The sequence below is a fragment of the Schistocerca americana genome, chromosome 3, assembly GCF_021461395.2.
Source record: "Schistocerca americana isolate TAMUIC-IGC-003095 chromosome 3, iqSchAmer2.1, whole genome shotgun sequence".
Classification (NCBI taxonomy): Eukaryota; Metazoa; Arthropoda; class Insecta; order Orthoptera; family Acrididae; genus Schistocerca; species Schistocerca americana.
In genome coordinates this window covers 905,577,041-905,603,124 of record NC_060121.1, presented here as the reverse complement: position 1 = coordinate 905,603,124, position 26,084 = coordinate 905,577,041, and the positions used below count along the sequence as shown (strand labels likewise).

At 44.5% G+C, this 26,084-nt stretch overlaps 1 protein-coding gene across 3 annotated transcripts; it reads right to left on the bottom strand.

The window, feature by feature from the left end:
* LOC124605602 (cuticle protein 19.8-like) lies at positions 1-25,624 on the bottom strand. Of its 3 annotated transcripts, XR_006978662.1 has the most exons (4): positions 25,471-25,624; positions 21,123-22,245; positions 13,424-13,425; positions 1-15 (listed from the first exon to the last, which is right to left on the bottom strand). XR_006978662.1 is itself a non-coding variant. In XM_047137395.1 (2 exons), the coding sequence occupies exons 1-2, from the start codon at positions 25,480-25,482 to the stop codon at positions 21,187-21,189; spliced, it is 1,071 nt and encodes a 356-aa protein (XP_046993351.1). In that variant the 5' UTR covers positions 25,483-25,623; the 3' UTR covers positions 20,728-21,186. The 3 variants fall into 3 exon arrangements, 1 of the variants encoding a protein (XP_046993351.1); XR_006978663.1 differs by lacking the exons at positions 1-15; positions 13,424-13,425 and adding an exon at positions 8,702-8,734; XM_047137395.1 differs by lacking the exons at positions 1-15; positions 13,424-13,425 and having other exon boundaries at positions 20,728-22,245; positions 25,471-25,623.
* Between the last annotated feature and the right edge of the window lie 460 nt (positions 25,625-26,084).

Sequence of the window (26,084 nt, the reverse complement as noted above, 5' to 3'; positions counted from 1 at the left end):
AGCTGTTACGTGTGTCTACAACGCGATTTTGTAAACGTTTCTCTGGCAACGCCTGTTCATAGTTCTATAGTTTAGCTACACTATTGATGACAAACAGCTGGAGACAGCGTCTCCCGTAAAATATCTAGGGGTAACTATCCAGACCGACCTTAAGCGGAATGACAACATGAAACAGATAGTGGGAATAGTAGATAGCAGACTCATGTTCATCGGATGAACCTTCACGAAATGTAACTCATCCACGAAATAAGGGTCTTATAAGGCGCTTTTTCGCCCGATTCTTGAGTATTGTTCATCTATCTGGGATCCCTATCAGGTAGGACTGATAGACGAGACAGAGAAGATCCAACGAAGAGCGGCGCGTTTCGTTTAGCTGGCGAGAGAGCGTTACGGAGATGCTAAACAAACTCCACTGGCAGACGTTACAAGAGAGGCGTTGTGCATCACGGAGACATTTACTATTTAAATTTCGGGACAGCACTTTTCAGGAGGAGTCGACAACATATCACTTCCCCCCACATATATCTCGCTTATTGACCACGAGGAGAACATTCAAGAAATTACAGCCAATACAGAGGTTTAACGACAATCATTCTTCCCACGTACTATTCGCGAGTGGAACGGGGTTGGGGGGGATCAGATAGTGGCACCGAAAGCACCTTCCGACGCACACCATTATGTGGCTTTCGGAGTATGGTGTGGATGTAGATAGCTGTCGTTTTCGCCTACAGCCGATTGCGCTTCGCAGTTGAAAGCCGCAAAAGTGCTGCTAAGTTTCAGGGATTTCCTTAAATTGACTCGACTGTAAGAGCGTCTTAGAAGTAATAAATACATGTATTAAAACTTCTACATCTATATCTGTACTCTCCAAACCACCGTGAGGTACCTGTTATTATGGTTTTTACCTGTTCCATTCACATATGGAGCGCCAGAAAAATTATTGTTTGAATTCCTCTGTGTGTGCAGTAATTATTCCAATCTTATCCTCGCTATCCCTATATCAACGATACGTAGGGGATTGTAGTATTTTCCTAGAGTCATCATATAAAGCCGGTTTATGAAACTTCGTTAATAGACTTTCTCGGGATAGTTTACGTCTATCTCCAAGAGTTTTCCAGAACAATTCCTTCAGTATCTCTGTGACACTCTCCCTGGATTAACTAAAACTGTGACCATTCGTGCTGCGCTTCTCTGTATACGTTCATTAATCACTTGTTGGTCCTGTCTAGTACTGGACCCTCACGCAGATGATTTGTAAGCAATCCACACTGCACTTACGCAGTAGAGTACTGTAACAGTTCTTTCACTAAATGTAACTGGGTTTTCTCTTTTGGTGCTAGTCAATTGTCAAGATGAGCATTCTAAAGCATTATGTCAGGGTGAAAATACTAAATAAATTAATTTTTCTCTCTTAACAACATGTGGGCCGGGTGGGTTCTTCCTTGGCTCGCGTATGAGGTAGAATGAAACAGCATTTTTACATAAGATAACTTTTATTGAAGATTTGTACAACTGTTTCCTTACTCGATGTTCTGGCTCGGAGAGCGGCAGCTGTGTCGTTTGCAAAGTCTTCTGCTGTGGCAGCGGCGGCGTCTGACTACGAGTGGCAGTGTGTATCTCGTGTCGCCGTCTCGCCCAGCTGACTATAGACGCGCAGCGCGAGGTGGCCCGTTTAATTATTGCGAGCGAAGTCGTGCATCGGATGGTGATACCTTGGATGTGGCGTACCAGTGTTTCTCTTCTATTAGCGTCCGCGTGTGTTGTGCGTCGACCAGCGGAGCGGCGCGGCAGGGGAAGGCCAGTGTCCCGGACTCGAACAACGGACTCCCGCTTGCCAGTCTTCCGCTGTCAGATCTTCATCCCAGCTCACAGGTGACTGCTGATGTGAGGCCGTTTCCTTCCCGTCCTCACGAGTCACCCGGGTACGTAAAAATTAGACTTCAAATACCCTATAGCTTCTGTCTTCTGGCGCCGAGGCTGCTGCTTGCTATTCCGTTACAGCGGCGGACTTGGTGCGTCTGTGCATGATGCAGTCTCTTCTTGCATGACGGTCTTCAGCACCGAAACTGACTGAAAACTACTGCTACTCTTCTCTTCTTCCTTCGTCTCGTCGGGCCCACTGCATCTCGCGTATTTATTACTTCAGTTCACTGGAGGTGAACGACTTCATGGTCATTGCCTCATCTGTCACGTTGAGAAGCTACTCGAAGAATCTTCTTAACGTCGGTCATTGGCTCTTGGAATGTAGGCGAGGGCCTTTGATCACATGTGACAACTGAGAAACACGTGAGCCGGTCATTGCCTCTTCTGTCACGTTGAAAAGCTTCTCGAAGAGTCTTCTTAACGTCGGTCATTGGCTCTTGGAATGTAGGTGAGGGCCTTTGCTCACATGCGACAACTGAGAAACACGTGAGCTGGTCGGGCGATGCCTTGACGGCTGAATCGACAGCGTCCGCTTATGTGGAACTTGCTGACTTCACGGTCATTGTCTCTTCAGATCTGCTGTTCTGCCCGCTGTTTGCCAGTATGCAACTCTAAACTAAACCAAGTTTGTCATTTATATTCTAATTTCTACTTCACTTTGATTTCACTAATTTATTTACTTAAGTACCACTCAACAGTACGGATAAAACAAAGTCTACCAACTGCTTTACCCACGACTGAACCTATGTGATCATACCACTTCATATCCCTACAAAGTGTTTCACCCAGGTATTTGTGTGAGTTGGCCATCAGTGACTCACTAATATTATAGTTACAGGCACTACGTTTTTTTATGTTGCTGGGTGAAAAATTTTACATTTCCTTACATTTAGAGCAAGTTCCCAGTCTCTGCACCAATTTGAAATTTTATCAAGATCTGACTGGATATTTATGCAGATTCTTTCAGATAATACTTCATTATAGATAACTGCATCATCTGCAAAAATCCGGATTTTACAATTAATACGTCTGCAAGGCCATTAATATGCAACGAAAGTTCCCAACACACTTCCCTGTGGCACACCCGAAGTTACTTCTACATCTGACGATGACTTTTCATCCAAGATATCATATTGCGTCCTCCCTATCAAAAAGTCCTCCATCCAGTCACAAATTTCACTTGATACCTCATGTGATCGTACTTTTGACAATTAGTGCAGCTGGGGTACTGAGTCAAATGTAACTGGTACTGTGGGATGTACCCTCTGCCATGCATGGTATATACAGTATAGACGTGGATGTAGAAGTTGTAATACATTTATTTCTTACTATTAAGACACTCCTACAGTCGATTCAGCTTAAAAAAATCCCTGAAACCTGGCAGCCCTTTCGGCAGCTTTCAACTGCGAAACGCAAACGTTAGCCGTCTATAGAGCTATGAACAGGCGTTGCCATAGGCACTTTTACACAAACGCTTTTTAGACACACGAAACAGAAATCAAGAAATACTTCGTGTACCTGATTGCCGTGATCCAAGTTGTCAGTATGTCTTGTGAGAAAAGTGCGAGTTGGGCTTCACATAATTGATGTTTTCGAAATCCATGCTGGTTGGCATTTAGAAGGTCATTCTGTTCAAGATACCTAATTATGTTTGAGCCCAGAATATTTCCTAAGATTTCTACAACAAATCGATGTCAAGGATATTGGACACTAGTTTTGTGAATTACTTCTACTACTCGTCTTGTGGACGGACGTTACCTGTGCTTTCTTCCCACTACCGGGCATGGTTTGTTGTTCGATGAATCTACAACAGCTTACAGTTAGAAGAGAGGCTAACTCAGCCACAAATTTAGTATAGAATCTGATAGGGATTCCATCGAGCCCTTGAATTGTGTTCAGTTTTAACGATTTCAGCTGTTTCTCAACACACTGACACTAATATTTCTTTCATTCATCTTTTCAGTAGTACGAGGATTAAATTGGGGTAATTATCCTGGGTAAACGAACATTTGAAAACGGAGATAAGCATTTCAGGTTTTGCTTTGCTACCCTTAATTTCAGTTCCTGTCTCATTCGCTAGGGACTCAACACTAACTTTGGTGTCACTGACAGACTTTACATACACCAGAATTTATTTGGGTTCTGTGAAAGATCACTTGACAATATTCTGCTACGGTAGTCACTGAAGGCATCAAACATTGATCTCTTGACAGCCAAACGCGTTTTATTCAGCATCTCTCTATCTACAGCCCCACGCTTCGTTTTACACCTGTTATGCAGTAATCTCTTCCTTTAGAAGCTTCTTCACACTGACTGTACACCATGGAGGTTCCCTCCCATAATGAACAGTTCTACTGGGTTTCTGTCTATCCAGTGTATGGTCAACTATTCTTTTAAACTTGAGCCACAGCTTTTCCACAAGTTCTTACCCTGTGTTGAAAGTTTCGAGATCCTCGTTAAGATAGGACAGTACAGATTTTCTTATCTAGTTTACAGAACATATATATCTTCCTTCCTCTTTTTACGAGGGTGAGTGAAATGAAAATCTTAAATTTGTAATAACAAATAGAAATTTCTCACCGTTATCCTGTGAGTTGGGAAGCGTGCTACAAACAGTGTGCAGAATAGCCTGTAGGTATCAGCACAGTGCAGATGCACACATACCGTCGCAGTATCAGTATAAAGATGGCCGACCCACTTGCGACTTGCACCAGGGAAGAACAGCATTCTGTTATTCGGTTTTTGCGTAGTGAAGGTGTGAAACCTATTGAAATTCATCGACGAATGAAGATTCAGTAAGGTGATGCATGTTTGTCACAGCAGCAAGTCTACGAAAGGAGTAGGAAGTTTGGAAATGGTGTGACTTCAGTGGAAGATGCTCCTCGTCCAGATCAGGCACAACGAGTTGTGACTCCACAGAACATTGCAGCAGTTGAAGCCATAGTGAAGGAAAACCGCCGAGTGATATTGAATGATACTGCAGCATGTTTATAGATTAGTCATGGGTCAGAGCACCACATTCTGCATGATGTGCTCCAGTTTCACAAAGTGTCTGCAAAATGGGTGCCACGGCAGCTGACTCCCAAAATGAGAGAACGACGTGTTGATGCTTGTGAAGAACTTCTTCGACGCTTTGAACGAGGAAGTGACGGCTTCCTTGCAAGAATCATTACTGGGAACGAAACCTGGGTTCACTTCCACCAACCGGAAACGAAGAGAGCGAGCAAGGAATGGCGCCATTCCTCATCACCAAAACCATAGAAGTTTCTAACAGAACCATCACCGGGGAAATACGTAGATGTATATCATTTGATTCAACGTGCGCCACATTCTGTAATTGGTTGCACATTGTTTCCTCAATGGCTACTAGAATAGCCTCCTCAACATGTCGAATGAGGCTCCCAGGCATACACACTGAGTGCACCTTATGTCCTTTCCTGTCCCTTGCTGCCATTTCCCTAAGGGATACCATCATTCGCTGCACGTATGAACTGCCGACGATTAATAGACCTCTACGCTCTCACGTTTGCCTCCTCCTGACATCGGACAAAACAAATTTCCGCAAAACAGGTGAAGTGAGTCCCACTGGCTCAGTTTAATTGTCGGTGAAAGACAGCACCTCAAACTTGTTGGTTAGGCGGATCGGTACAACACCCTGAGTCCTCCCTAGTTCCCGTCCACCCTCTACACGATGACTATATCCACCATTGACATGCCACTAGCAGTCAGACGGACGAGTAATGACAGATCCTGTACTTTCTGCAGAGGAGGCAGCACTCATAGGAGAAGACAGTTCTTGAGGTAGCTCTGGCACAGCTATCACAGGTACACGACCCTTGAGAGTTCTTCAAAACGGATCGATTCGCAGTAGCTGTCAATCGTTTGATAATAGTCAGATCGATTTCCAGCTGCTTCTGAAAGTCAACCAACTCACCCTGTGTTCGAGAACAGCGTTCACAAAAGGGCTGCATTTTAGCTGGTGAAATATATTACAAGGCAGTGAACAAATAACTTTAAATTAAGTCCGCTGACTATCTTTTAATCTGATGAGCTGAAAATCTGCTAATTCCTTATAAGAATTGAAGGAAATACACAAAACGAGATTTCTATTAAGACAACACAATAACCTGTGGTAAAAATTACTAGTCCTGGAACCTTCTGATGTTAATTATAGGTGTTAGAAAACTTGAAAACGGAGTTAATTTACGATAAATACAGGCAATATGTAAGGCTACACCTCTTTAATGGGAACTAGATGTAACAGAATATGTTAGAAAATATGCACAGTAACTGAATCACAAACGCCGATTTACTACAGATTGGTCTTAGATTATACGAATGACAATTGTAGCTTCCGAAAATTCACAAAAACGCAGGTTTATTACTGTTGATATACAATGAAATTCAGGAGTGATGAATTCTTTGAGTGAACTGTGAACCACAAACACTGATTTGCTACAAAATAAATCACGCATGCAAAACATTTGTTCCGGTGAGTTACGAAAATATAGTTTCGTAAGCGTCCTAAAATTCTCAAAATAGCCTATTTCTCACCTAATTGTACAATGAAATCAGAAACGATTGTTTTGAGCAAGGACAGACCTCGTGTTCTCAATAATTTTAAATGAGCACATAATTAAGTTTAAGCCTTGAGTTGACGATAATAGTACGAGCTCATCGCGAATGTTCGATATTCCACAATACATCACAATCCAAACGACTATTGATACAATCAATGAAAGATAACGTAGAAGCGACACGAACACTAAAATATGCGAATCTAGAAACTGAAATCGGCAGACGATCTTGTGGTGTCACACAAAGGAAAATTCCAAAGTCGGGTTTTGTATATACGTTAACGTGAGTATTACACAGCTTTTTCACTAGCTGATTCTATGCACACTTCTACAATGGCGTTCCGGAAAAGAAGAGTGCGGCGTGAATTTATCTCGGTCAAAATCGCAAAACTGTGCGGCACCAACAAAGCACGTCTTCTGCTTGTTGCAGCTAACTTCATGAGTGATTCGGCAGTTTTTCACGTATCTCAGTGTTTAGGACATCATATCTCTTGACTGTATACTGTACAATGATAAATTTGCATAGGTACATTCGGCGGCATATGTAGACACCGTCAGCGAAATATGTTGCGAATAGAGTTAGTAGCAAAAAAGTAATAAATTTAAACGTTATGCATGATGCGGCAGTTTCTCACGCATCTCAGAGTTTATGACATCATATCTCCTGATCTCTGTGTCATTCAGTGATATACACTGAAGCGCCAAAGAAACTCGTGTGGGCATGCATATTCAATTACAAAGATATGTAAACAGGCAGAATACGGAGCTGCGATCGACAACGCCTATATAAGACAACAAATGTCTGGCGCACTTATTAGATCGGTTACTACTGCTACAATGGCAGGTTATCACGATTCAAGTGAGTTTTAACGTGGTGTTAATAGTCGGCGCACGAGCTATGGTGCCCACAGCTCCTGGTATAGTGGCTAGCGCTGCTACCTCTGGAGCACGAGATCCCGGGTTCGATTCCCGGCCGGGTCGGGGTTTTCTCCGGCCGGGGACTGGATGTTTGTGTTGTCCTCATCATCTCATCATCATTCGGGAAGTGGCGAGATTGGAACTGGAAATATTGGGAACTTGTACGGGCGCTCATGACCACGATGTTGAGAGTCCCACATACCAACATTGTCATCATCATCATCCTCATCACTAGCGACGGGCACAGCATCTCCGATGTATCGGCGAATGGAGATTTTACCGGGCGACCATTTCACAAGTGCACAGTGAATATCAGAAATCCGGTAAAACATCAAATCTTCGACATCGCTGCGACTGGAAAAAGATCCTGAAAGAATGGGCCCAACGACCACTGAAGAGAATCGTTCAACGTGACAGAAGTGCAGCCCGTCCGCAAATCGCTGCAGATTTCAATGCTGGGCCATCAACAAGTGTCAGCGTGCGAACCATTCAACATAATGGGCTTTCGGAGCCGAAGAGCCACTCGTGTACCCTTGATGACTGCACGACACAAAGCTTTACGCCTCGCCTGGACCCGTCAACACCAACATTGGACTGTTGATGCCTGGAAACTTTTTTCCTGGCCGTACGAGTCTTATTTCAAATTGTATCGAGGGAATAGACATCTACGGACATAGAGACAAACTCATGAATCAACAGAACCTACATATCAGCAGGGGCCGTTCAAGCTGGAGAAGGCTCTGTAATGATGTGGGGCGAGTGCAGTTGGCGCGATATGGGATCCTTGATACGTCTAGATACGACTCTAACAATTGACACGTACGCACGCATCCTGTCTGATCATCCGCATCCATTCATGTCCATTGTGCATTTCGAAAACGATCAATAAAAAGGTGTTAGCATGTGGATGTAAGGTGCTGTTCCAGTCTCTTCTGTATCTAAGGTCCATCACCTTTCCCTTTGGATCCCTACGTAATTCGGTGCTCTTCGATACACACGATCGAACAGCGGAGGAGTGGTACTCAAGCGTCAACTTTAGGTTACAATATCTCCGGATGTAATTAACATTTTACAATGCAACAAACGGCACTGATTACGTATTTGTTTAAATGTTCAGATGTGCTAACAAAACTAACGGGGTACCATTTAAAAAAAACGTAGCTTTGTGTTAAAAAACATACTTCCGTGCATTTTTTTATGGTTTGTGGAATCGATTCGTCAGTATTTGATGTGGTTTACGAAATATATCCAGCGGTAACGTTGGGCGACTCACCCTGTGAGTGTTTGTGTGTGTGTTTGTGTGTGTGTGTGTGTGTTTGTGTGTGTTGCGCGCTTTTGTGTGTGATTTGTTAAGAATTTCCATGTAGCGGATGCCATGTTTATCTTAAGTAGGTCCAACAGGCAGCTTAGTATCGGGGGCGCGGTGAGCCGTTGACCGGGGTTGGAGAGAGAGTGGGCGTTCTGCATGACTCCGTTCGCGTCGAGGTGGGAGAAGCCATTACCGACGGAGCCGTAGATGGTGCGGACCTCCTCCTCCGCTGTTGCCGTAGAACTGCGAGGATACCGCAGGCACCAGCATGGAGGTGGCCAACGTCAGAGGAGCGGTGGAGACGTCCGGGCCAGCAGGGTACGTCGTGCCTCCCAGGTAGCCCAGCCTGCACTCTGGCAGAGTGGCCGCCACCACCAGGACAGGACCACCTGCGAGCAGCCAGAAAAGTGGTCACCAGCGCTCTCCTAAGACCTTAGACCAGAGGTGGAGCATGCTGCATATGACATCAACTTCTCAATCAGCCAACTAATGCTGGCATCCATTTGCAGGCGAATTCTGGAATACTGTTTAGTTCATTTTAACTGTAGTACAGGGTTATTCCTTTACTGCTTGCTCAATATACAGATTGAATAACATCGGGGAGAGGCTACACCCCTGTCTTACTCCCTTCCAACCACTGCGTCCCTTTCATGCCCCTCGACTCTTATAACTGCCATCTGCTTTCTGTACAAATTGTAAATAGCCTTTCGCTCCCTGTATGTTACCCCTGCCAGTAAAGGAAACAAAAGAAACATTCGGAGTAGGTATTAAAATCCATGGAGAAGAAATAAAAACTTTGAGGTTCGCAGATGACATTGTAATTCTGTCAGAGATAGCAAAGGACTTGGAAGAGCAGTTGAACGGAATGGTCAGTGTCTTGAAAGGAGGATATAAGATGAACATCAACAACAGCAAAACGAGAATAATGGAATGTAGTCGAATTAAGTCGGGTGATGCTGAGGGAATTAGATTAGGAAATGAGACACTTAAAGTAGTAAACGAGTTTTGCTATTTGGGGAGCAAAATAACTGATTATGGTCGAAGTAGAGATGATATAAAATGTAGACTGGCAATGGCAAAGGAAAGCGTTTCTGAAGAAGAGAAATTTGTTAACATCGAGTATAGGTTTAAGTGTCAGGAAGTCGTTTCTGAAAGTATTTGTATGGAGTGTAGCCATGTATGGAAGTGAAACATGGACGATAAATAGTTTGGACAAGAAGAGAATAGAAGCTTTCGAAATGTGGTGCTACAGAAGAATGCTGAAGATAAGGTGGGTAGATCATGTAACTAATGAGGAGGTACTGAATAGGATTGGGGAGAAGAGAAGTTTGTGGCACAACTTGACTAGAGGAAGGGATCGGTTGGTAGGACATGTTCTGAGGCATCAAGGGATCACCAATTTAGCATTGGAGGGCAGCGTGGAGGGTAAAAATCGTAGAGGGAGGCCAAGAGATGAATACACTAAGCAGATTCAGAAGGATGTGGGTTCCGGTAGGTACTGGGAGATGAAGAAGCTTGCACAGGATAGAGTAGCATGGAGAGCTGCATCAAACCAGTCTCAGGACTGAAGAGCACAACAACAACAACAGTTATTACTAATAATTGTTTCTGTGGAGTGTCGAATTGATATTGATAATCGCTAGGCCGACTCTCGTTTCTGTCTTTTATTTTTTTCATTCAATATTTAAACATAAAATTCATCAAATAAATGCTAATTAACACACTTAATAAGTATTTTTACGTAAAATGCACGTCTTCTTATTTATTATCATATATTGCACACAAAAATCCAGTTTCCGTTACAAACAAATATTCCTAATTATCGAGCCTCTGTAATAGATCGGTAATGAAGATTCAAAATAATTTTTTCTGTCGTTTTTTATTTTACGCTTCACGCAATCTGTCATATGCTCATGTCTTAACATATGTACTATCATCCTGTCCCTTCTCCTTATAAGTGTTTTCCACATATTCCTTCCTCTCCGATTCTGTGCAAAACCTCCTCATTCCTTACCTTATCAGTGCATCCAATTTTCAACATTCGACTGTACCACCACAACTCAAATGCTTCGATTCTCCTCTGTTCCGGTTTTCCCACAGTCAATTTTTCACTATCATACAATGCTGTCCTCCAGACGTACCATAAATACAAAAAAAGCACACAAATTCGATGGCCTTGTGGTCTCCTTGATACCTCTGGAATTATTAAAAATAAGAACACACACACACACACACACACACACACACACACATATATATATATATATATATATATATATATATATATATATATGCGAAAGAAAAGCGGAAAATTTAGTGACTCAGCTAGTACAGAGAAGTCTTTCGCTAGGTTAAAATAATGAAAGACTGTTTTAGAAACGAGTCTGTTGTAAACATATGGGAATAATTTAAGTCCTATAGACAGACAGGTTAATAGTCACGATGTAGTCCGAGAGCAGTAATCGTGACTGTGCTCAAAAGTATCCAAAACAAATTACATGGTAGTACTTATACTTCCTAAATACATCAGCAACTCTCTCTCTCTCTCTCTCTCTCTCTCTCTCTCTCTCTCCCCCCCCCCCCTCTCTCTCTCTCTCTCTCTCTCTCCTTTGCTCGATTATTACCACTGTTTATTGTCCTGTAATCTTCGAAATTACCCGCTGCCTTTCGTTGGTGTTTTATATTTCAGTTGTATATGATTTAATGCAACTGTAAATTAAGAGAAACCTTCTAGAGGCGATCTTTATTATAAGTTAAACCCGATGATTTGCTCGGTCATTGCGCCATAACAAATACTATTTTTGTGAATCCTGCAGCACCTTCACCTATTGTAAAGCTTGTTGCATGGCCGCCAGCCTTCAATTATGTTTCTCTGTATTTGTCGTAAATGCGTAATTCTTCCCACTGAAGTTTGGCCAGTGTTGATGTAAAGTGATATTGATGGCAAAGGCGTCGCGTTCCTTGGTTAAAGTTCTACGCAAAATTGAAACGGCTTCGCAATGATAGATATTTTTCGTTGGGTCTTAAGCGGTTTATACAGTTGCTAAAAATAATTAATTGCTTGTTCTTGACCTGTATTTCTTTGTTAACCACTTATACTCCAATTTATTAATGCTTTAATTACACTGCTTGAAAAAAGTATTACATCTACAAACACGATGTATATTTTGATACGATGACGCCATATGCCCCGTGGAGGATAGTAGATATATTGATAATGATTTCATTGTCGTCCGCCAACAGATAACGTAGTGCCATGACCACCAGAGCACCATCTGTGTCTACCCTTTAGTAAGGAATGCTTACAGCCAGAAGGCTTCTTGTGGAACAAACGTGTGAAGCAAGTAGGCAACCATGCCAATGGATATGTACTTGTGCTTCCTTCAGCCCTCTGAGCGAGTCTGAAAGAGGTCAAATCGTAGCCTTCCGAATGGCGGGATGGTCCTTTCTGAGGATTGCCACACAAGTTAGAAGTGTTGCGTCAGTTGTACAACGATGCTGGTGTCAGTGGGCACGCGAACCTTCTCACACCCATAGACGAGGTTCTGGATGTCCGCGAAGCACAGTGCCCACCAGTGTCATCATATTGTAAGGGGAGCAGTGGCAGGTCGTAGCTCTACCACAACACAGATAAGCACGAACCACCTACCAGCACGAACTGTAGCGAACTGGTTATTAGCAGTGAGACTATGGGCACGCACGCCTCTAGCCGTTTTCCTCTCTCGCCGCAGCATCGATGTGCAGACTGGTGCCATTAGAAGATCACTTGGAAGATGTGTAACGTGCAATATTTGTGGTTTACTTATTCTACGATTGAAGACAATTGTGTAAGTATGAATGACATGTTTGATGTCGCAATATTAGCACAAAAATACACGCTTTTACACAGTTTTCAATGTGACAACAAAAAGCAGTTGTCAGGATAACTCATCTCGTCAACATCAAAAAGTGAAATAATCCTAAACTCAACAAGATTAAATATTAACTCTCAGAAGGTTAAATTATCCTAAACACGACAATATTAAAGTTTAACTAGAAGTTTCTTTACAAAATTGTTCCTACACTTACATTATGATGTTGGTCAGTACTACGAAAATCGTCCGATTCCGGTTCAAAGTTCGGTACTATTTTTAGGATGACAATCAACTCTATGGTGGATGGTTAGTTATGTGAAAAATTGAGCAAAAGATTACCCAAGGTCGCTCGATTTTACCGGTGGACGCAAGCTGGTGAACCAACAAGTTTACACCTCTGCACGCGGTATTTACCTTAAGCTGTGATGAGCTGTCGTCTGCTAGGCCACTCTCTTCCGCTGAAATTCCTATAAAACTTATTACACCATTGCTGAATTTTCCAGCAGAAACTTTGTCTATGTTTCTCATTATGCGAGACAACATGTACTCATCCTTGGTCTTAGAATGTGGCGATATACACGCGCATGGTTGGAGCAGCGTGTATATTATAATGCCCTCTCAGTTCTCGCAAAGTTGGAGCTAAACGATGCTACAGCTAATTTCTATCTGGATATCAGCCGCTGTGAACGCAGTGTTCGCACAAATTACTCCTCTGCGTCGTACAGAGCGTTATGCACTCTGTTCTGCAGTTGACGCCAGTTCAGAGAAGAGCCCCCGGAAATTTCCGTCTTGTCTTACTCATAGCCGAACTGTCTCCCCACCTGGGTTCTTTCGTTCTTCACGTCTCGGCTTTTTTCGACCAATAGGAGCGTTCCTCTTATTTTATGGAAACTCTCTCTACCAATCGCTAGGTCCCTACCATTAAATTGTCTCTTTTCTCCTACCCAGCGCGTTTCTGCCAATCGAATGTTTTGTGCCCATTCCAGATGCTTAAATGCATACATTGTCTTTCTCACATATGTACCACTTGCTGGACACTTGATCGAAAACGCGTCACTGGTCTTGTTTCGTATCCATTTGTAATTCTGAAAGGCAGATTTCTAAAAGCTCTCTTTCCTGTCCTCCCTCAGATGGTGTTACCCCCTATAGCGCAGCCTTGCCTCTGCCCTCGTCCCTCTGAATTCCAAACTAAAACGCCTCTTGCTGCTTGTTTCACCTTCCACTCAAACATGCATTATAGGAATGGCGTGTTAATTACCGTCAATTGAGTGTCATCCCTTTTTGCATTTCATACTGACAGGCAAATTTGCTCATTACTACCAAATTAAGTTAGATGTCATATTCACCTTGCCATTGTGATATATGAAGCTCTCATGTAAGGTGTGAATCTGACCTTCATTTGTTCTGCCACCTTACAGATTGAACGGCGCGCTGTCAGCTTCAGCGATGAAAGCAGATCCTGCCTGCACGCAACTGGTGGTCGTTTGTTTGTACGACATAGACATGGTGAGCGCCGCCTCGTTGAGTGCACTCGTCCAAGACATACTGGCCACACCCCAGGCCTTAAGGTCTGGGGTACGATAAGCTACAACTCTTGTTCACCTTTGGTGTTTGTGGAGGGGCCGATAACCAGCGCTTGGTACGTGCAGAATGCTGTGACTCTCGTTCGTTTGCTGTTCTGCAACACGAAGGTGATTTGTCTTTACAACAGGATAATGTTCGTCCACACACTGCCTGTGAAATTCAATCGGCTCTAAAAGACGTGCAGCAACTTTCCTGACCAGCACGATCTAGACTTTTCGCTAATCGAACACGTGTGCGATCTTACGGGACGAGAAGCTACTCGTGCAGCTCATCAACCAACAACTTTTAAAGAACTAAGTGAAGAGGTCGAGCAGATGTATCCCAGGACAGTATTCGCCATCTGTACCATCGACTGGACGCCAGATTCAGTCTAAAACGATGTATTAGTCTTTTTCGAACAATGTTGAGCGGATGATTTGGATGGGATTCGGTTAATGAAAAGGGGAGATACAATTCAAGGTGTATTTCCCCAAAACAATTAATTAATTGTACTAAATTACACTGTGGCTTACAAATTACAGTGACACAAACAAATCAAGCTGCTTACAATAAAAATGTTATAAACCAAAGGTAAACAGAGAAACTTCAAAACTGTCTACAATTTGATACATTAACAAATAATCATTGTGCATTGTACATTAAACTACATACTTTCACCTAATACAGTTAAATTTTTAAATGTGAAGCACAAATGTATAATTTACAACTAAATTTTCAGTTGAAGTTACTCCTTCCTATACCTTCTTTAAAAGAGTGATAAAATTTCCAACAGGTATCTCAATTAAAAGTGCCCTAAAATCCTTAACACAACAACACGTACATGACTAAATATATGTACGGCAAAGCCCAACATCAACAGCGCAAAACACATTCAAACTCTCGCCAACATGGGCCGCTTGACGGTCAAAACATGTTACGACTACAGCAGCGGGCAAACTTACATAGGTAATAACACAGGCCACCTAGCAATCTTGCCAAAATCTGTTTACACGAAGGAGGAAGAAGGGGGGAGGGGAGGGGGGGGGGGGAGGAAACACAATAAATACCATATGCAAGTGCACTTGCCAAACCTACTACTAAAAATACAGTATAAAAGGCTCTCAATTAATGACAAATCCGGGATAGGTCCGGCAATATTGCACCTGAGCGCTAGTAGCCAAAATAAGGTTGACAGATACCAAGGTCTGACATCATCTTAGGGCTAACTGGCACAACAAATAAATAAGAGTAAAAGAACAAGCAAATGCCAATGCCCAAGAATTTAAATAGGATTAAGTACACACGAGGCTAAAATCAATTGCTAGCACCTTGGACATCGTCTTAGGCTTAACTGAAACTACAAATAAATAAAGATAAAAGAACAGCCAAATGACGATGCCCACAAATTTAAATAAAAATAAGTAAGCACAAGACTAAAAGCAAAAGCGATTGCTAGAAACTTAACAAGCACACATAAAAATATCAAACTGCTGCCACATCGCTGCGCACGCAGTCCCCAGCAAGCCAGAAAACCAATAACACACACTCCAGCAACCGAGACAGCCTGACCACAGTAATTTCAACTCAGAATCGGGGCGCGCAAAACACGCTGCCACATAATTCCCACCAACAGATACGGCTGCCTCCCGGGTGGGAAAGCAGGGGCGACGACCGGGTACACACCAGCAGAAAACTCGACACCCAGACTCCGGCTAAAACGGAATCACGCAGAAAATATAAACAACAGCTGAAGTAAGGTGAAACGAACCCCGCCACGCAGACCGGACAGAGCAAACACACAGAAAGCCTGCCCTGCTGTCCTTACAACTCCTGGGTGCGGAAACCCAAGCGATATCGTGGCACCCTTTTCAGAGGCGGAGAACCTCGAGCGATCGCGTGCGGGGATCCATCAGTTGTCCACTACAGCACGTCACCAACACGCCACACCGCCCAACGGCCAAATGAACGAGACCCGCCAACGAGACCACACCTCCGCGCCGGGGCGGAAGGCAAAATACCACCAGCTCGGTGCGAATCCAACTGCCGAGGCGAGCGCCCCCCCCCCCCCCCCCCCCCCCCGGCGAGAAACGCTCCAGAGGGCAGCAGCCGCCTCAGCGCCTGCGCAGGCCGAACCAGACGGAAACAGAAGTACAAGTGGCTATCGACAGTGCCGGACACGCAAAGCGCCAGAGAAATGGCACAAATGTGTTTTGTCTTAATTGTGGAAGACGTTTGTTATTGGGCCTTAAGCCGTTAGTGCTATTGCTAAATATAGTTAGCTGATGTTCTTGGACTATCTGTTAATGAGCAACGCCGTAGGGTGATTAATAATTTGTTCGCAACTGCTTAATACTTGAATTACTTGATTATTTCATCTTGGTCCTCCATCGTGGTGTGACCGTAGTTGTTTTCTACTTATCATCTTACTCTCATGCATTCCAAGTGTTGTATTTAACTGCGTACTTTTTCATTGGAAAAGTTTTAATTTTTTAATCAACTAGTGTTCTAGTATACTTTATTTTATGATCGCAGTACCTTTCTACGACCCAAGCAGCTCCCTATCGTATCAGATTCTAAAATTTCTTCATTAGTTTTTATAAGACACATGGTTAACAGTTTTTACAGCCCAAACAATTGTTTAAGATTGTGTCACATATGATCTTTATAAGGGATTTAATTTGAAGCATGTAAAAATTTATTGACAATGTTTCAACACGTTTCCTCTTCTTAAAAAACGTACACGAAGATTGTAGTATCACATGAAGAGAATGTAGCTGATGTACCGACTGTAATGCTACAACCCGCATACAGGCTGGTTTTAGTGAAACGTTCGCTACTTGAGAGGGTCCCCATGAAAAGTGAGTCAACGTAGGACAATGAAACTTTGAGGAAATATTTGTGAGGACACGCCGAAGAAAAATAACGAAAAAAGCATAGAAAAAAACACATTTTAATTTCCACGCGAGAGGGTAACGTTTATTAACAGGCTCCGGAACGCCCTATACTTGCAATGTTAAAATAACGCTTATAAATTACATCTTTCCTCACAAAGTATTTGAGGTAGGAAATTGAACTTTTTACAGATTATTTATTGGAATATGGGCTACAACTTAACACAGGGATTTTACAAAATTTTAGTTCAGTTATTAAAGATGATTTTTTTTCAATTGTAATGAAAATTCACAACATTTTTTTGCAATTTTTTATTTGTATATTCAAAAATATACAGTTTTTTGGAAAAAGGCTGTGTTAAATTATGCAGAAGGTACTGTGTAGCATTTACTGAAAGTTTTAAACAAATATGGTTGGAAGATCCTTAGGAAACATGTAATTAGTATGAGAAAATAAAAGTTTTGGGAATCGAGCGACAAAGATTGGATTAACTTTTTAGTGCATTCCAGGTCCATAGGATGGATTATCTTCATCCTCTGCAAACTCCTCCTCCAGCTTCCTCTTGTTCCTCCTCCTCTTTACTCTTGCTTGTATTTCTAGACTCTTTACAGCCCTGTCTGCAGCCCGAAGGCGTTCCTTGTCTAAGGCAAGCATCGCTCGTTGTTGTGTTCGTAGATTTTGCTACCATTTTCTTCAGTTGCAGTTACTGCAACACTGTTCCAAAAGGTGGTCATGTATGAACACTTATCACATTTCAGTTGTATTTCACTAGCAAGTCCTACGTGCTTTATTATGGAGAGTTCCAGACCAACTTCACTACAATGAATACATCTTACACAGTTTGAAAAAATTCCTTTGAGAACCGACATATCAAATATTTCATTCACATCCGATTCGCCCATAAAACATTCATAGTTTTCACTCATTGAACCAAGCTTCTTCTGTGAAGTATTTTCTTTCCCACTTTGACTGCTATGGGCAGGTGTACTTGAGAGGTTAGGTTCACTCACTTGGTTATCGTCTTTATTGTTTACAGTAATAACACATACCTTTGGCTTTCCAACATTTCTCCTTTTCTTAAAAGCCTTCAGAGGATTTCTAATAACTTTACTTTTACTCATTATTATACTTCAACAAAACAGAGACTCAAGAAACAGAATTAATTACGATTATTTTCGAGATAACGACAGAGTAAATAAACATGAAACAATCGACAATCACACCAGCGATATATATATTGAACAATCACAGGTTAGCCACAACACATACTTTATCTCACATCACTAAAATGTACCTGATGAACACGGACGTTAATAATAACACCATTTGACAGCAGTTTAACAGCGCCACAGTGGGTCACGCCCATGTAGAACACATTTCAAAAAAAATTTAAAAACAGTTGTAGTCTTCGGAATTGAATAAATTATATATCTATTAAAAGGTAAAAGTCTGCAGATTCAGAAAACGCAAAAAAAGTAAAAATTGAACTTTTAATGATTTTGAGGCTTTCCGGAGCCCCTTAACCGCTTACTGTGTTTACGTTTCACGTTGCAAACGTTGCTCAGTGTCACGACCATCTGCATCCACGACAGCCTGGAACCGCACTAGAGATTGCACTAAAAAAATATAAATGTCATGTGACTAGGGCCACCCGTCGGGTAGACCGTTAGCCGGGTGCAAGTCTTTCGATGTGAGGCCACTTCGGCGACTTGCTCGTCGATGGGGATGAAATGATGGTGAGCAGGGCAACACAACACCCAGTCCCTGAGCGGATAAAAATCTCCGACCCAACCGGGAACTGTCGCGCTGACCACTAAACTACCGGGGGCGCACAGAGATTGCACTAATGCTGCCTGAAAAACGGTGCACCACGGAACAGCAGTAGTGACACAGCTTGTGTACTGAAACTCCCTGGAAGATTAAAACTGGGAGCCGGACCGAGACTCGAACTCGGGACCTTTGCCTTTCGCACTTACCCGCGAAAGGCAAAGGTCCTGAGTGCGAGTCTCGGTCCGGCACACAGTTATAATCCGCCAGGATGTTTCATATCAGCGCACACTCCGCTGCAGAGTGAAAATCTCATTCTAGCTTGTGTACTGCTTGAAAATTGCACATTGCGTCAGCACTCTCAGCCATGGCAACAGTAACTTCTTCAACAATTTGTGGCAGAATTGGCCATCGGCCACTTGTTGGAGCAATTCCAAAGTCACCAGTTCATTCGAACTTCCGAATTATGTTACTCAACCCCATTGTGGGTATAGGACCTTTTCCTAATCCTCGATTCTCGCGAAGAGCTGCATCACTCTTGCTCCTTATAGATGTCGGCTACCTCCAGAAGTAATTCACACTGATGTTTGTGTTTCATTCCTAATTCGCCGTACCCATCTACTCTGGGTCAAGCAGCAGGAGTTTAATTATAGCCAACCTGTACAATGACAATTCGAGATCCAATGCGTCGCCTGTAAAAAAAAAAAAAAAAAAAAAAGTGTAGAGCCCTAAACCTGCTGCCCTCCAATAAGACAAAGGCACGCCATATGCATGGTACACATTTATGACTCAATGTAAATGTGCTTGTTTTGATATGTAATACATATCCATTTGTTAATCATACTTGCACTTATTAGGACAGTGGTAAGTCATCCGGATTACACAGACTACGACACAACTGCGAATAAGACTGATCCAGAAAGTCCTTATACTTTTTCCGAGAGGTTCTAGGCGCTTCAGTCCGGAACCCCACGGCTGCTACGGTCGCAGGTTCGAATCCTGCCTCGGACATGGATGTGTGTGATGTCCTTAGGTTAGTTAGGTTTAAGTAGTTCTAAGTCTAGGGGACTGGTGACCTCAGATGTTAAGTCGCATTGTGCTTAGAGCCATTTGAACCATTTTTGAACCAAAAGTTTTGTAATCACAGACGAAAATAAAGGAAATTTATACAGGCGTTCCTTTTCTAAATTGTAATGTAGTATTCATCACAAATAATTTAAAAGTAAATGCTCAGTGGCTTTAATGATTTTCGTATTGCATTATGTCTTTTCTCCTTTCTCTTAGTAAATATTGTGTGTTCTTGTTTATATATTGTAAGGAGATTCTACCAAATAATGGCAAGGCCTGTTCCAACCTAGTTTGTGAATAAAACATCAAAAACTTTTAATAAACTGCATCAACTGTTTTGCAAAAAAAATGTTCTTTTATGCTAGGTTAGGCATACGACTTTAAGACCCACCAGGGTTGCCGAACGCGCTAACGCGCTGTTCCTGGACTCGGCTAGGCGCGCGGGCCCCGGATCGAATCCGCCTGACGGATTAACGACGAGGGCCGGTGTGCCGGCCAGCCTGGCTGTGGTTTTTAGGCGCTTTTCCACATCCCGCTAGGTGAATACCGGGCTGGTCCCCACGTTGCGCCTCAGTTACACGCGTCGCAGACATTTGAAACACGTCCGCACTCTTTCACGATTTACACTCGACGCAGACAGTTGGGGTACTCTGATTCCATCCTGGGGGGTACGGGGTGGCGGCAGGAAGGGCATCCGGCCACCCCTAATACTAACACTGCCAAATCTGTTGTACCACGCCGACCCTGCGATCGTTGCGGGACTATGGCGTAAGCGAAAGAAAGAAAGGCATACGATTTTAAGATGATTTGATGTGATGCTGTGTATTATAGAGGATCAAGAAAACAAAGCAAAAGGTTGATTCTAAAAACATTTATTTCACATAGTATAAAACAGACAGTATTTTCAGTGCAAATATGTACCAATAATAATATATTATTGCATATTTACACAAATGAAGATTTACAGTGTTCTATACATTAAATTAAGGGAAGATAGGTACGAGTGGAGGAAGAGTGGACAGTGGACTCTGCTCTGGCACTACCCGCCCTCAGCAGGGGGGGCTGAGGACGGCTCCAGCCCAGCAGGGGCACTCGCTCAGTCGTCATCCGGCGCCAAGGCCTGTCTGTGTCCGAAAGTGGAAGCAACCTGTGTTACAAGGTGCGTCCCATCACGTGCTGAGACTAGGAAGCAGCAGTGTAGCAACAGGTATCCATCCCGACATTTGTGCTTGCCATACAGGTATATGTTACGTGTGTGTGTGTGTGTATGCATGTGGTAAACATTTCCAGGGAGGGAGCAGATGTGATGTTCAACTTAGGCAGGTCCGACGGGCAGGTTGGTGGCGGCGACCCTGAAGCCCAGGCTATCGGCGTGGTACTTGACACTCTGCACCAGGCCGTTGCCGTCTACGTAGGAGTAGCCGCCGACAGTGGAGCCGTCAGCAGCGCGGCTCTCAGTCTTGGCGGAGTTTCCGTCGGCGTAGCCGTAGGTGTACTGGCCGAGTTCGTCCTGGACGCGGTACTGGCTGGAGGCGGCCACTGGCAGGACGGCCGCGGCGGCGGGTGCGGAGTAGGCGACAGGCGCGGGAGCGGAGTAGGCGACGGCGGCGGGGGCGGCGGCGACCACGTGCGCCGCAGGGGCGGCGGCCACGACGGGGGCGGCGGCGGCGTAGGCGGCCACGGGACCGGCGGGGACCACCTGCGCACCGTGAGCGGCGACGGCGGAGTAGGCGAAGCTGCGGGCGGGAGCGACGGCCACGGCGGGGGCGGCGTAGGCCACTGGGGCGGCGAGGGCGGTGGCGGCGGGGGTGGACAGCACGGCGGCGGGGGCGGCTGCGCTCAGGAAGCCGGGGCTGCGCTTCTTGCGGCCGAGGACGGCGGCCTTGGCGGCCAGGTGGGCGTTGAAGTGGGCGGCCTTGGCGGCGGCGACTTCGGGGGTGTCGGCGACGACGGCGGGCGCGGCGGCCACGGCGACGGCAGGGGCGGGGGCGGCTGCCACGACGGCGGGGGCGGGAGCGGCGGGACCGACCGGGAGGTTAGTGGCGGCGACGCGGAAGCCGTTGACGGGGTCGGACACGTAGTGGGCGCTCTGCACGATGCCGTGGGCGTCCACGTAGGAGTAGGCACCCGCGACGGAGCCGTCGGCGGTGCGGATCTCCTCCTTGGCGGAGGGGCCGCCGCTGTAGCCGTAGTGGTACTGGCCGAGCTCGTCCTGCGCGTGGAACTGCGAGGACACGGCGGGCGCCAGCACGGAGGCGGCGGGCAGCGTCAGCGGGGCGGCGTGGATGCCCAGCCCCGCCGCGTACGTGGTGGCGCCCAGGTAGCCCGGCCTGGGCTCGGCGAGCGCGGCCGCCACGGCCAGCGAGAGGACCACCTGTGGGCAGGCAGCAAACCTCACACTGACATCTGATTTTCTTACAGTTTTATGTGGTCATTCCACTTTAGGTATTTAACTGGTTTCCAGTCGTTCGACGCCTACAAGTGTGATCGAACAGAAGTCTATTGCCTCGGCTATACGTGTCCAATACACTACATTTAGTTACTTTCGTGATCAACTGCCAGGCCCTGCATCAATTATCGGTCCTCTGCAGGTCCTCGTGCATTCGTACAGTCTTCCGGTGTTGCAACCTTCCTTTCCTGCAGGCAACTGCCTCCAACGCTTCCAGTAGACCACTAACAGAAACTGTAAGCAATGAAGTTCCTATATCATCTCCCTTGGGTATTACCGAAATTACCTTTGCAGTAGCAGATTTTGTTCCATTATGTATGGCGTGTTCCGTTCGGTCTGCTATAAAAGTACTGAATTCGGTCACAAATCTGGTCAAACGTTCGGTAAGCTCGTATATTATTCACTAAACCTCAGTGCGGAGCTGTATCGAATGCCTTCCGGAAGTCAAAGACATCAATCTGGGCACCACAGCTGTGGTCTGCAACAGTACATCATGAATTTGAGACGCACTCGAAAAACTGAAAGTAGTGAAAGTGGTTCATGGCTCTGAGCACTATGCGACTTAACGTCTGAGGTCATCAGTCGCCTAGAACTTAGAACTAGTTAAACCTAACTAACCTAAGGACATCACACACATCCATGCCCGAAGCAGGATTCGAACCTGCGACTGTAGCGGTCGCTCGGTTCCAGGCTGTAGCGCCTAGAACCGCACGGCTACTCCGGCCGGCGTAGTGTAAGTACTGTGAGCTCTTTCTTCATTATAGTGGTCAGTATATAAGCGTATTTTCATTATGTAAACTATGTTTTCCTACCTTATTGCTATTCGTGAAACAACGTGATGGTTACTTGATATCGAAACCGGTTATGGAATAAAGTTGTAACGAGCTAATATTCTTTGCTGCACCTAGAATACTGTGAAAATAGAAGAAAGGATCGTGGTGGGAGGAGGTTAACCGCAGCGTATAAGCAATTTATCTGTAGTGACTAATGAAAATCTGTGACATGATCAAGAGTTGAATCTGCATAATTTTTCTTTCCGTTAGCCGCTTTACTATTAATGTATCTAATCATGCCTCCAGAACTTCCGTTAATTCGTTACTGATGCAGTGGAAATCGCTTTTTGCGCTAAATATGTAGCCGCTTCAAAGTTATTAAATTGTCACTACGTAAATCTTGCATAATTCCATTCCTTTCAGAACTCTTAATCAGAACGTTCGACAACGTGAAAAAGTGAGTAAGATGTTCCAATTTCTGAGACCAGCACATATAAGCCGTAAGGAAAACCGCGTAATATACACCGTGTACACGCACCAAACGGAACGAACAATAATGGAACACCGAGAGAGAAATTCTGTGATTAAAAAGGATGCCAATCTGGGATGCAGTCTTTCTTCCCTACAGTTTAATCTGTACGTCGAAGAACCGATGATCTAACAACAGAAGGGTTCAGAAGGAAGTTGAAATTGAAAGTGAAAGGATGTCAGTGATAAGATTCGCTGATGAAATTGTTATCTTCTGTGGAAATTATGAATTGTAGGACACGTTAATTAGAATAAACAGTCTACTGACCACATAATATGAATTGATAGGAAATAAATACGGAAGTATTCAGCAGAAATAAGATTGGCCTTACACTTAGCATTAAAACTAGGGACCACGGAGTGGACTAAGCTTATAACGGTAAAAGAGGAGGACGAAGCATTTGAGATGCTGTTATGCAGAACGATGACGGAAATTAAGTGGAATAGTAAGAAATAAGGAGTGTCTCCCCAGAGACGACGAGGAAAAGAATGTGTAAAAACACTAACTATAAAAAGTGGTAGGATGTTTGTTAAGGGATCAGGTAATAATTTCTGCTTTACTAGAACAATAGAGTGAAAACCTGTGGGGAACGGCGGAGATTAGATGTAACGCTTAATTAAGAACGTTGGATGCGGGTGCACTCTGATGTTTCAAATGGTTCAAATGGCTCTGAGCACTATGGGACTTAACATCCGAGATCATTAGTCCCCTAGAACTTAGAACTACTTAAACCCAACTAACCTAAGGACATCACACACATGCATGCCCGAGGCAGGATTCGAACCTCCCCTCCCTCCTCCCACCCGAAGAAAACCTCTTCGAAACGTCTAGCAGTGATAATTGTTTATGGCTATATCCAGCCCTTGCAAATTGTGTACGTTTCCAGTAAACTTTTAAATAGCGCAAGTATAATTTCAGTGAAAGTGCGGAAGAATTACAGGATCTGTTGAAAGGGACAAATAGTGCATTGAGTACAGAATATAGATTGAGAGTAGAGCCGGCCGCTGTGACCGAGCGGTTCAAGGCGCTTCAGTCCGGAACCGCGCTGCTGCTATGGTCGCAGGTTCGAATCCTGCCTCGAGCATGGATGTGTGTGATGTCCTTGGGTTAGTTAGGTTTAAGTAGTTCTAAGTCTAGGGGACTCATGACCTCAGATGTTAAGTCCCCTAGTCCTTTGAGCCATTTTTTTTAGACTGAGAGTACACTGCAGAAAGTCGAAACTAATGAAGAGTATTAGAAATAAGTTTCTGATACGCTTAACTCCAAAATGTGTGACCCCGAAGTACATGAAGTGGAGGACAACTGCTACCCTGGCAGCAAAGTAACACTTGACGGACGAACCGAGTCGGGCACAAAAATTTGACTAGACAGACCAACATTCCACTGGAGGAAAAAATTTCTGAGAAATGACTTTTGGAGAACAACACTACATAGAAATGGATCATGCACTGTGGGAAAATCGGAAAAGATGAGAATCGACGCACTTGAGATAAACTGCTGTAAAACGATGTTGAAAAGTATATGAATTAATAAAAATGACGAGGTTCTCCACAGAATTGGTGAGGAGAGAAGTACGTGGAAAACATTGACAAAAAGAAGAGACAGGGTAATAGGATACGTGTTAAAACGTCAGGGAATAACAAGAAGGAGCTGCAGAAGATGAAAACCATATGGGAAGACAGATATTGGGAGACTGGAGACCGAACTGAAGAGGTTGGCGCTTTGTCACAGGGAATGAGACGGTGGCGATCCCAGTGAAGACGGATGACACAGAAGTAATAATAAAGTACTCGGGACCTAGCCGAAGATCAGTAGCGAGGAAAGCCCGGCGTCCAGCGGCCCACTCACCAGGGCGTTCATGTCTGCAGGTGCGGTCGGCGTCGGATGCTGAGCGACTGTGGCCAGTGGGGCGTGCGGCCCGCCTTTATAGAGAGCCGGGCTGGGCGTCCAGCGTGTGCCGGCTGGGTCAGCGGCCGTTCATACCCACGTCCAGGTACTCAGGCCCGTGTCCGCCTCTGACAGCCTTTCCTTCTCCAGCCAGGCCCCGCCCTGACCCCGGCCAAGGACACATCTGTGCGTGCCGCCGACCGCCAAACGCCAACGCACGCTCCAGTTTCGGACAAGTCCGGCAGGGGGGCCGTCTTACAGCGTGTCTGATATATCCATATTCTGTAGAAACTTCTAATTATCAGACTACAGAAAGTTACAAATCACTAGCTCTTGTTGTAGCTATTAGCTGGATAACGTTTTGTAGATGGTACGATATTTGCGGAAAACCTGCTCCCCAGGTGCAGATTATAACAATACCACCACCTGCAAAGTAGGTTAGAAATCAGATTAATACTGTTGCTCACGCTTTATCGGGCAACAACAAAGTTATTGACTGTGGATGGTATCGTCAGAATCGAAATAATGAAGCCATTGTAAAAAAAAGTCATTAATTTTGGCACTTCTCTTGAATG